Source organism: Bombyx mandarina, chromosome 24 (assembly GCF_030267445.1).
Source record: "Bombyx mandarina strain Sakado chromosome 24, ASM3026744v2".
NCBI classification, from domain to species: domain Eukaryota; kingdom Metazoa; phylum Arthropoda; class Insecta; order Lepidoptera; family Bombycidae; genus Bombyx; species Bombyx mandarina.
The window spans coordinates 9,279,226-9,292,238 of NC_143230.1; the positions used below are offsets into that span (position 1 = coordinate 9,279,226).

The following is a 13,013-nucleotide window of genomic DNA, read 5'->3' on the forward strand; positions in this document are numbered from 1 at the left end:
GCAATGACCAGAGACTTACAGGTTTAAGATAACGCAGCTCAAAACTGCAACTCGGTGCATTCCGGAGCGATAAGGCGACGTCTGGACGTGGATGTCGTATTTCGATGATTCTTATTTGCAGATGGATATTCGAATTTCTGCACTGATGTTTGAGCGTTCTTGGATTTGGATGTTGAGATTATGGTCTTCTTCTTTATATTAGATTCTCTTCTTCGAGTGGATTTGATGAACTGTTAGCACTTGAAGTTTTGTTCACTTTTCACCGGGCACGGCACAGTTTATAAAGTTTTAGTTTTATGTTTTTAGGATGCGCGAACTGGCGATTTTCGCATCCCACCGCTGCCACCAATTTGTTATGGGAATTCTCTCTGAGGTCGTTTTAAAAAAGGAAAACTCTTAGGATACAACTGTTTATTGGATTTTGAACAATATGGATAATGACACTCAGAGTAGTCCCGGCAGCCGCACCCGTACTGTAACACAGTTCACTGACTACTGCCCATTCTCCGGTCTCCTATCAAGTCTCTACCTCGGACCGTCTAGTCAGCGGTTCGAGGGTGTCAGCAGTTTAGGGTTTGGTAGGGATATATAACAGAACGGATCACCTGAAGCTAAGCGGAAGAAGCAAATTGAGTGTTTTAAAGTGTTGAATACAGTTTCAAGTTGTACTTTGGTAGAACATTTATTTATCCCGAACCCCAGCGCGTAACAATATCTTTCAAAGTACCAGGTTAACATAGAAGTAAGGAGTTCTATTTGAATAGGTTCTTCGATTTCGGTATTACCAACCGTTAGCAATTAAACATTGTAATAATAATACGAAATCACTGTAGGCCTCGAACTCATAGTGCACGATCCTGAAGTGAAGTTCTAACTGAAGTCAATGGACATAATAGGTTGGGGAAAAAATTACTTCGCATTTTTTAAGAAAATTCACCTTGATATATAAGTTCTAATATCTCACTTACAACGGCTGCCCTACCCTTCAGACCGAAACGCATCACTGCTTCACGGCAGAAATAGGTAAGGCGGTGGTACCTACCCGTGCGAACTCACAAGACATCCTGCCACCAGCAAGTATTGACTTTCATTAAAAATGACTAATTAAAAAAACGAACCTCGTGGCCAGCTCCAAGCAAGGCATCGACTACCCCTTTGCCGAGGGAGTTGTGGCTGCGTGAAGGTATCGGGAACACGCAGAGCACGTGGTACGCGCGCGCTGACGTCACCACGCACACCAAGAAGAGAAGCAGTCCGAGACACCTCATGTCTGTCTGTAATATTTATGTTCTCTGTGGTCACAAGTCACAGAGTAAATATATTATGTAGTTTTTGTTAGTACTATGTATATACTGTGATGTTTTTGTTTGAGACTTTTTGGGGGACTTTTTGGCGCGAACGCGAGGAGTGAAGTTGTGTGATTTGTTTTATTTTGTCTATTTAGTGTTCTTCAGGTTTAAATGTGTAATAATGGTGGTTTATTAACTGTTCAATGTCTGTGAAAATGCACAAATGTAGGAAAATGAAACAAAGCCGCTGGACATAACTTCTTGGGATCCTCCAAAAAGTCCACAGAAAAAATCTCAGTTAATGACCACTATATATTTTTTTTCCTACCTAAGCTGATGGTCTAGAGAGACCATGTCAGCGTCGCCGGGCTAGTAGGTGAGCTCACGGGGTTCAAACCTGACGATGTTGCTAACATGAACCCTAGCATGAGCAGTGCTCCGCAGAATCTACCACCGGATCGGAAATGCAGCCCACTGAAAAGATCCGGCGAGAAACTCAGTGGGCTGTGTCTGTGGGTTAATTTACTCGTCGAGCCCTTCATCGCAAGCTACGGGTTCGACGAGAACGATGACCGGTGCTTGAGGTACCTAAAAGCACCGTTAGTGTGACGTGTTCTGTTTCGTTGGTTATAATACCAAATATCTACATATCCATGTATTTATTGGAACGTACAAAATTTGATTTGTCTCTGGTTCCCATGTATTGAATTATAAGTCGGAGCCGCAGGACAGGGTGTGATTTAAAAAAACTAACAAAATACGCTCTTATAGAAAATACAACTAAAAATAGAAAATATTTTTTATAAAATTGAATTAAAAATAGTGTAAGAAACAATGATTTTATTGTTAAAAATGCTTTTCAAGATATTATCAAAATAACCCTTCTACTCATATCTGTTCATAAAATATTTATAAGTACTGATACCATGCAACCCACGTTTTTTTTTACAGTAAAATAATTTCTTCTTACACTATTTTTAATTCAAAGGAGGAGGTTACACATGCTGCTAAGGCTGGCTGGTACTTTGCATAGAGAGTGAGTCTGGCTGTCCAACGAGGCAACGTAGCCAGTATCTTGGGGACTGTGCCTCCTTCAAGCGCGTGGGAAGATCTGTTCTACTGTGTGGGTTGAGTTATGTTAAATTACTTTGATTTGACTTTTTGTTAATAAAAAAAAAAGATTCAAATTTATTAAAATTTATTTTCTATTTTTTAATTGGATTTTCTATAAAAGCGTATTTTGTTAGTTTTTTTTTTTAAAACTATAATTTATTATTTGATTCTTCCATTACACTAGCAAAGATAACCTGTTCCATAAAACCTTGAATAAAAGCCACAGCCAATGTCTGTTGTATGAAAAGTGAAACGGTATCTAAGGAATGACGAAGACAACACCCATGATGTTGGATTAAGTGAAATAACATCTCACGGGAGAGGAAGAGCTCTTCCTCCCTCTCGGCGCCGTACCGCCGCCGCCGAGCCGGGAGTCGGAGGAGGGCGTTTTTCCAGCTCCGGCCCCTACGAGGAGGCAGTCTCCTCCCGGTGATGGTCACGGTGCGACCTAAGGGGGCTGAGACTGCGCCGCACGCTACCGTCACTCTAGCGCGCTGGCACCAGGAGGACGGGACGGCGCGTCGGCGGCTGCGGACTGCGATGCGGTCCGCATTTTCGTCGTCTCTGTCGTCGCCGAACATACTGTGAACAACCCGGTCGGCGGTGTATCGCGTTCCGACCCGGCAGGCTGGTTCTGGCCCAGTGGGGTATCCCGGAACACCAGCGGCATCGCCCGGGCGGCCTGGTAGGGCCGTCGTACCGCGGAAACCGACGTCGTTGGTCGTCGACTATCGCCTCGACGACCCGTCAGTCAGGCGTTCTCGGGGTGGCGCCGCGTGTCTGGTTGTAGTGTTGACCTCGGGAACCCCCCTACTCTGACCAGGTTTTGACCCCGGATGGAGATCGGACGTCAGGTGTAAGAGTGCAGGGGAGTCGTTTAGTGGGTGGGCCCTAAAATTCCTTGGGCCCGCGGTCTGCTTCCAACACCTTGCAGATCGTTGAGTCCCACATACCCCGCGCGCCCCCTAGGCGCGTGAACCTCGTAGGAAGTTCGGCCCAGGCGCGAAAGAAAAAAAAAAGAAAAAAAAATTATTACATCTCAGTCCTTCGAATTGATCGAAGTCTCAGTCAAATGATCGGAATTTACTGTGAGTTCAATGAACTTTTTGTTTCAACCCGAGGAGATACGTCAAGTGATTGTCCCTCTATCGCACTTGTGCACTATCACAGACTATCTGAGCTATTGATAAGCCACTATTATAATACCTACTTTAAAGCTGCAAGAAAAAGAATAGTGGAAAAAAACTAAATCTTATAGATATTATTTTTTTACTTGTGGTAGGATCTCTTGCGAGTCCGCGCGTATAGGTACCACTGCCCTGCCTATTTCTGCCGTGAAACAGTAACGCGTTTCGGTTTAAAGGGTAGGGCAGCCGTTGTAACTATACTGAGACCTTAGAACTTATATCTCAAGGTGGGTGGCGCATTTACGTTGTAGATGTCTATAGGCTCCAGTAACCACTGGGCACCGGGTGGGCTGTGAGGCTCGTCCGCCCATATAAGCAATAAAAAATAATAATCACGGCGCGGCGGCACGCTGTTGCTATAATCTTGAAGGTTCGGATACGAGCGTCGATATGTATATGGAGAGGTAGAAGTAAGGAGAACCGTCTTATAAATGGAACAAGTTGAAAAAGCGGCCACCCGTTCAAAGAAAGTGATTGTTGGAAGACTCGCCAAAATATCGCTAGTGTAGGAAGTGGAAATGATATGAATATAGCAGTTTTAAACAGAACTATAGTCGGATCTTTTATTAGACGAAGTCAACTGACGTTTACTGTGTTGTCAGTTTTTGATGAAATAAAAATAGTGTTGTGACAAAGTGAACGATTGAAAAAACTCCTGAATTAATGATATTGCCTCGATTGTCTAGTGAATAGTTAGTGTGCCGAACTGCCGATATCGGGCACGGGGTTCGAATTTTAGCCGTGCTTTGTACATACCAACGAGTTTTCGACGAAACATTATGTTCCTATGGTATCTACCTGTACTGAATACCGAGTGTTTTAAACATTAAGAAAAACATTGCGAGGAAGCTTGTAAGACTGTCCTATTTCCAATGCATCATATAGTTGAAACTATAGATGTATAAAATATAACAATTATAGGTACATAGGTAATGAAAATAAAAAAAACTGATTGTAGTTACATACTACTAGTATCAAATTATTATATTGGAGCACTTTAATACAATTTTATTGTAAAATATAAATAATATTCTTTTATAGTTTGAAATTAATGATTAACTCTTCACACTCATTGTTCATTTATGTGATTGAACGAGAACTGAACGCATCACTATTACTTTAAATATAGCAACATTATTTCACAAAGTGACATTAGCTACTGTCAGCTGGCTTCGTCTAATTAAAAATCCGACTATAGAGGTCCCGCAGTAGTCGAAATTCGACTATAATTAATTGGAATTGTAAGTTTGTACACTATTATGATTGTATTTTATACTTCTATAATCACAAATTTCGCCAAGACTACACTATAAAAAATATTAACAAAGACAAATAATATTTAATTTCAGTGTATTTAATGTATTCTCAATTTGACAACGGACGTCAAGAACAAAAGTTTAACAATAAATAGTATGCATGCGTGTGTGCGTCAAATACATGGTCTGTAGTGAGTGTAATGTTTTCTTTATTGATTTAATGTATCTTATATGCATTATTTAAAAAAAATATTAGCATTGTGCACTTCTTCTCTATATTCTCTATAAGTGTGGAAAATTTCATACTCCTCCGTCCGCGCAATTTTCGTAAAAAGGGATACAAAGTTTCTGCTTCACGTATTAATATATTGATAAAGTCCGGTCACAGTCCTCGTGTGAATTAACCCATAGACGCAGCCCACTGAGTTTCACGTCGGATCTTCTCAGTGGGTCGCGTTTCCGATCCGGTGTTAGATTCTGCCAAGCACTGATCTTGCTAGGGCCAGTGTTAACAGCACTCTGGTTTGAGCCCCGTGAGCTCACCTAAACGTCAAGGAGAAGCTGAAATAGCTTCTCAAGGCTATCAGCATAGGTAGGAAAGAAAAAGAATAAAGTGTGCTGCGTTGAAAATTAAAATATTATCCGCGATCTGTGTACAAAGAAATATGAATACAAGAATATGCAGTCGGTCAGTTTCAGACCATATATAATTATCGGCGGCCACGATAAAAAGGTTATTGTGTCGCGCTCCTAGCTAATTAAAAAAAAAACAACAATAGACTCTATTGCTTCACACAACCAATGTTATTTTGCTACTAGTGCTTCAATTTTTACATAACTTTTAAACAAAAGTGATTTTGAGGTTATTTCAAAAATAGTTTTTAAAACATGAATGACTGATTAAAGTCCAACGTTGATTGTTACTGTGAGGTCATTTTAATAAGTGCCAATAAAGAAGCGAATCGAAAATGGCGTCTATGTATCTGCACTGACAGATGGTAGGGTCTACAAATAAAAAGAAAGATAGAAAGACAAAGTTTTTTATTGTAAAAAACATAAAAAAAACAAATGAGAATGTACTTTACTTTACTTTAAGCCCTGGCAGAGGGGGAGGTGTCTCATCTGGGATGCAACTTGCGTAAACACTTTTGCTGTCAGTCATCTGCACAACGCAAAAGTGAAAAAACTCGAACTTAACAACAACGTCAGAATTGATATTTTTTGTGCATGCAATACGCGCCGTGTGCGACTAAAGACAGCAATAGTTTAGAGTGAGAGCGCATGATCGCCGCCGCCGTTTTAGATTCGTTTCTATATATATTTTTTTTCCTACCTGTGCTGATAGCCTTGAGAGGCTATTTCAGCTTCGCCCTAACGTTTGTAGGTGAGCTCACGGGGCTCAAACCTGACTACGATGCTAACACGAACCCTAGCAAGAGTCGTGCTTCGCAGAATCTAACACCGGATCGGAAACGCGACCCACTGAGAAGATCCGACGAGAAACTCAGTGGGCTGTGTCTGAGAGTTAATTTACTCGTCGAGCCCTTCGTCGCAAGCGACGGGTTCGACGAGAACGGTGACCGGTGCTTGAAGTACCTAAAAGCACCGTTAGTGGATCGGGAGGATCCGAGATGACGTGTTTTGGACGACGTCGACTGCTTTCCATTCTGTCCGCAGGATCGGGACGTTTCTATAATGGCGCGGCTTCTACCTATTAAAATGACCTCACAGTAACAATCAACGTTTGACTTTAATCCGTCATCCTATAACATTTGACGTCTGCCAGTTTTGGGCTTGTCAGCCCGATGAGGATACAATCATTTTGTATCTTCGCTCTAATATTCCGACAAAATCCAATTTAAATCAAAATCAAATACTTAACGAAAACAAATTCATGTTTTAAAATTAACGTTAATTTAATGTGTCGTATGCGACCATGGGTCGTCTCATACACTTCTTCCGAGTATTTCCCATAGAATAAATCATAAAGAACAAATTCACTCAGATAGGGAGGTGTTCCACTTGGAGGGAGGTGATAACGCACTTGCAGCTTCGAATCACGCTTGTGTGCTGTGCCTTCTTAAATCATCACAATGATTACGTTTTTAACGTTCTCGACAGCGTAAAAGTTCACTACCATTCCGACCGAGCAAGTTCAGTCGCTCGGTGGAAGGTCTTCGCTTAGCTCAGATAATTATACTAGTCAAATATTATTATATTCCTTCGAAATGCTCTATCAATATTTATTCAGCCCACATACGTCCACAGCTGGGCAATAATCAGTCAAATTCAAATTCAAAATCATTTATTTCAACTTGGATGTCATCAAAAACACACTTGTTGAATGTCAAAATGTAAAAGAAAATGTTAACTCTACCACCGATTCCAAAAAAAGCCACAGTCCTGAGAAGAACCGGCGAAACAGACTCAGCGGGCTTTTTTTTTTTTTTGTATTTTCTCAACTATTTTCTTTTTTTTTTTAAACAAGAAAACATATTTACAGTATACAAAAAAACAAGTCAAAAAAATACAATTCAAATAAATAATAATAATAATGAAAAATGAAAAGGCCAGGAGCGAACGCCTCATTCCCACGTGGTGCCATCTAGTAAAAAATCCTTAACTTTATAATATGCCTTGTTGCACAAACGTTCCTTGACAGTTTTCTTAAATCTATGAACAGGTAGTAGTTGAACGTTTTGTGGGATCTTGTTGAAAAGCTGTACACCCAGCCCCCTAAAAGAGTTGCTTATTTTGTTAATTCGACTTAATTCTTAGTCCGACGTAGCCTGCATCCAGCCGATTCATACGATCTTTACCAGAGTGGTTAATGCGAGTTTTTAACGCTCTCGATAGCGTAAAAGTCAAATTTGTATGTTGTTGGAACAGCGTCCCTAGCAGCAAACGTACGTGAACGTTTTAACTCCATATTATAAATTTGAATTAACTTTTACGCTATCGAGAGCGTTAAAAAACTCGCACTAAGCACACAGATACCGACTTAATTGTCGAGTGCACACTACACGCGATATTATCTTATCGCTTATCGTGATTTGTTTACGTTGGATAAATATTTTGTTTGCGAATCAATTCAAACAGCGATAGAGCTCTTATTACGATAGCAATACTAAGACAATAGGTGTTGGGTACGCAATACGTCACACGTGTCAATAAGGCGAGTGACGTCAACCCGTCCAGGGTTTATTGATCTTATAAGATTTCTTGACAATCTTATAAGACGCCGGGTGCCCGTCTCGTGGCGATTACTCGTGCCTATTTACTGGTAGTAGGACCTCTTGTGAGTCCGCACGGGTGGGTACCTCCACCCTGCCTATTTCTGCCGTGAAGCAGTAATGCGTTTCGGTTTGAAGGGTGGGGCAGCCGTTGTAACTATACTTGAGACCTTAGAACTTATATCTCAAGGTGGGTGGCGCATTTACGTTGTGGATGTCTATGGGCTCCAGTAACCACTTAATACCAGGTGGGCTGTGAGCTCGTCCACCCATCTAAGCAAAAAAAAAAGGTGCCTATCCCACAAGCTCACTCAAAATCAAACTCAAAACTTTTCGCTACTAAACGTAAGCCGAGTCGACCGAACTTGTCAATAAAACCGAATTCTTCTATATTCAATACTAGCTTTTGCCCGCGGCTCCGTCCGCGCGGAATAGTTACTTTGGCATAAAAAGTGAAGATATTTTTGAATTATAGAATGTTAAGGAGCTATTTAAACCCCTATTTTGAAACATTCTTTAGTGGTGCTCCTATTGTATTGGTCTATTATATTATAGAGCCTATAGCCTTCCTCAATAAATGGACTATCTAATACTGAAAGAATTTTTCAAATCGGTCCAGTAGTTCCTGAGATTATTTATTTATTTATTTCACTTCATGTAAAATGTACATTGGCGGACTTAATGCCTAAGGCATTCTCTACCAGTCAAACAAAGGTAGTGCAGAGTGAATAGTGGTAGGTGCAATGAAATTTATATTAATTTACAAATACATACACAAAAAAAAGTATACACATACATATATACACAATCACATATACATACATACACAAATAGATACATACATATAATAGTTTATACAGTATTAAAAATAATATATTAATAAATTTCCTTAACAAAAACTTCATCTTAATAAGTTCATGACGATTCCGCGGACTTTTCCAACAACATTTACCGGACCCTTAACTTGAGATTAGCGCGTTCAAACAAACAAACTCTTCAGCTTTATAATATTAGTATAGATATTCAATATAACCGATGATCTTTTCAATGGTGTCTTCAATATTCCTACTACAACTTCAATTTTTCATTAATATTCCGCGGAGGCGCTGATGTCTATACTACTCGTCGCGTTTCTTCGGTGATCTTCGGTGATCTTCGGTGATGTTCGTTCGAAGGTCGGTCTGTCTGGCATCTTTTTTTCCTGCCTATGCTGATATCCTTGAGAGGTTATTTCAGTTTCGCCCTAACATGTAGGTGAGCTCACGAGGCTCAAACCGGAGTGTTGCTAACACTAGCCCTAGCAAGAGCAGTGCTTCGCATAATCTACCACCGGATCGGAAACGCGACCCACTGAGAAGATCCGGCGAGAAACTCAGTGGGCTGTGTCTGTGGGTTAATTCGCTCGTCGAGCCCTTCGTCGCAAGCGATGGGTTCGACGAGGACGGTGACCGGTGCTTGTGGTACCTAAAAGCACCGTTAATAGATCGGGAGGATCTGCAATGACGTGTTTTTGGCGACGCCGACAAGCATTGTTACTAAATGCTAAACAAATTGGCAATTTCAGGGTCATTTCTATCAGACATTATTTGCTTTTAAATAAACAACAAAACTAGTCTTTAGTTTCTAGCATAGAAAGACCATTTTCTTATTCGTAATTTTGTTACTTAAGACCTTGTGCGTTTAACAGCATGAATGATAAATACAAACATGTTTTTCGTTCTAAATGATGATTCTTAGATAATGAATACGCGATTTTTCAATTGTTTAAAAGTTGACATCGAAGTGTGACTGTCCTCGGTGACTTTGAATCTTCGGTCGAAGTCTCGGTTTTATATAAACAATGGCTTACCGAGCTCTCTCAATAAAATCCTCGAAATTTACTAAGAGTTCAATGAACTTATTGGATCGACGCGACGTCTAGCGATTTTAACCTTAAAATACTGGAAAAAACACTGGCAATTCTACAGATAGGTACTAAATATGTTAAATAAATCATCATTGTTACATATTTAAAACCTAAGAAACATTAAATTAAGAAAAGAAACATTTCATACAACTATGCTTTGCGTTCCCGCCAAAAAACTACAAAATAAATCTAAATGTGGGTTTTTAGCGACACTGGTGCTCGTACAAGCGAAATTCGATCTTAACAATTACATTTAAGATTCATTTTCTATTAATCATTATTAAATTTTGTTACGTTATTGACACTTCAACATATAAGAAAATAAACTCAACGAAATAAAATCAGATTATTATGAATGCAGTGGAACAAATTTAAATATACATTAATAAGTCAAAAATGGTTGGATGTTCATGTAATTGGATCTAACGAGAAGCAACAACTCTTAAACAAAAGCGTTCTGAGTTAAAACAAAAATACATTCAAATTGAGAACCTACTATTTTGAAATTACATAGTTTAAAATATTATTTCCAAAATTGTTTTTTTAGCTTTCGCGGTTACATCAATAAGAACACAATTATTTTACGATTTAGATCCACACGTAATCGTGAAGTCATTAAAATAATGTGGTAAGAACTCCGTTTTAAAATAATGTTCATTCATATTTCCAGAACGTTCTATTGATAAGCCTAAAGCCAGTCAAAGAGCATCTTAAGAATATTTAACAAAGAATTTGTTCGACAAATAAATGATAGAATACGAAGGAAGGAAAATTTTGTGTTTTTGTTTGTTTACACATACATATTATTATATTAAAGTGAGGTTTGTGTAATATTAGATACTAGATTGTAGATCACGAAAAATTTTCACGTATATTTTGATACCAATCATATCGTATGATGTAATGTGTGAATAATGCATTGCTTTTTTTCCCTACCTATGCTTGCCTTGAGAGGCTATGAGAGCTCACGGGGCTCAAACCAGAGTGTTGCTAACACGGGCCCTAGCAAGAGCAGTGCTTCGCAGAATCTACCACCGGATCGGAAACGCGACCCATTGAGAATATCCGGCGAGAAACTCAGTGGGCTGTGTCTATGGGCTAATTCACACGTCGAACCCTTCGTCGCAAGCGACGGGTTCGACGAGGACGGTGACCGGTGCTTGTGGTACCTAAAAGCACCGTTAATGTATCGGCAGGTTCCGTAATGACGTGCTTAGGGCGACGTCGACTGTTTACCATTCGGTCTACAGGATCGGGTATGTAATTCCCAGCGGCCACGACAAGAGGATTTCCATGTCGCGCCGCCTTCTCGAAATGGCGCAATGATGCCGACTCTAGATACTTATTGCATTGCGCTACCTGTGGATAGCTTATTAGATAATGGGAACAAATCATGCATCGTCATCCGGCCTCAAATTAGGATTGATTAGGAATTTTGTAAAATTTACGCGACGATTTCGATAAAAAGTCTCTTCTTTTGTCTCATGACAGATGAGGTGTGCACCTCTGTATGTATTCTAGAATTTTCGTTAATAAATCAATCAATTTTTACTAAGCACTACCGCTACTAAGCTGACCTACCAAACCGTGCGTAGCTATAATATTCCCTTAGTTTAGGAATATCATATTAATAACGTTTATATTAAAAATTATAGTGGATATACTTCAAAAAGGATTACAATTATGTTTAAACGACAATTATTACTTCTTTTTTAAGTGACTTTGGACAAGGATGCCTTTCCAGTTTCACCAGGATATGTCAGTGAGCACGGCCTCAGCCGGGAGGGATGGGATTTGCTAACAGCTGCCCGAGCGCTTCCGAAGGAAACCTAACATCTCAAGGACACCCGTTGAAGATGTTTGATCCTATTGCTGACACACGATCGAGCGGTAATAGGTTATTTGGTTTAAGCACCAGGCAGGACTATCGATTCTGAACTCTACTGCGTACAATTGATGAGATTAAAGCAAGAAGTTGAGAGAAAGCGGCCAGAATTATTCAACAGAAGGAGTGTGGTTTTTCATCATGATAACGCTAGACCTCACATATCTTTAGCCACTCAGCAAAAATTAAGAGAGCTTGGCTGAGACGTGTGAATGCATCCGCCGTATAGTCCTGACCTTGCACCTTCAAATTTCGGTCTCTTCAGAATTTTTAGACAGTGTCAGGCTAACATCACGAGAGGACAGCCAAAACAAATTGTCGCGGTATTTTGATCAGAAGCCCCAAAATTTCTATAGCAATGGGATCATGTCCCTACCTACAAGATGGCAAAAAGTTATCGAACAAAATGGTACCTACATACTTTAGTTAAATGTAAATAAACTATATTAAAAAATGTTAAGAAAAATGCGAAGAAACTTTTTCCTCAACTTATTATAATACATGCATAAATTGTGGTTAATCATAGCTATGGCTTAAAACATCCAGATCATACCAGACCAGCGCTTTTTCGTCAAAACGTTTTAAATATCAATTTGTAGTTTTATTAAGCTTACCGGTCACCGTCCTCGTCGAACCCGTCGCTTGCGACGAAGAGCTCGACAAGTGAATTAACCCATAGACGCAGCCCACTGAGTTTCTCGCCGGATCTTCTCAGTGGGTCGCGTTTCCGATCCGGTGGTAGATTCTGCGAAGTGCTGCTCTTGCTTGGGCCAGTGTTAGCACAACTCCCGGTTTGAGCCTCGTGAGCTCACCTACACGTCAAGGCGAAGCTGAAATAGCCTCTCAAGGCTAATCAGCATAGGTAGGAAGAAAAAAATATTAAACTTACCTGAACAATTTCAATGCACTATCGAAATATAACAAGTTTACATGTCACTAATTATTTCACAAAATAAACGATATCAATGCTATTATTATTTTCGTTAAAAGACTTGCGTTTAAAAATGATCACAGCGTTGCTACGTGCGGCGCGTTCGAAGGATGTACACTACACAAACTAAAATCCCATATGTCAAGTGTATTTATTATCTGTGAACTAAAAGTATTATGTGAACTAAACTGGCCCGCGAGTCGGACCGAAAAG

General features: G+C 39.9%; 2 protein-coding genes across 4 annotated transcripts in view; both read right to left on the minus strand.

Annotated features, from left to right (window-relative positions):
- Positions 1 to 12,817, minus strand: part of LOC114241621 (UDP-glucosyltransferase 2-like) — a 97,083-nt gene extending 84,266 nt beyond the window's left edge. Inside the window, exon 1 of the mRNA XM_089737847.1 lies at positions 12,759 to 12,817. The gene's annotated coding sequence lies outside the window, so the exon portion shown is untranslated. The remainder of the gene's footprint in view (positions 1 to 12,758) is intronic.
- The window catches only part of LOC114241622 (UDP-glucosyltransferase 2-like), a 43,206-nt gene extending 30,193 nt beyond the window's left edge, over positions 1 to 13,013 (minus strand). Inside the window, exons 1-2 of one of the 3 annotated variants that reach the window (XM_028172488.2) lie at positions 12,759 to 13,013; positions 1,119 to 1,274 (exon numbers count right to left, since the gene is read on the minus strand). In XM_028172488.2, the coding sequence (XP_028028289.2) occupies positions 1,119 to 1,268 (150 nt within the window). In that variant the 5' untranslated portion in view covers positions 1,269 to 1,274; positions 12,759 to 13,013. Of the gene's footprint in view, positions 1 to 1,118; positions 1,293 to 12,758 lie in introns of all 3 variants that reach the window. The other 2 variants (XM_089737848.1, XM_089737849.1) reach the window with 2 other exon arrangements.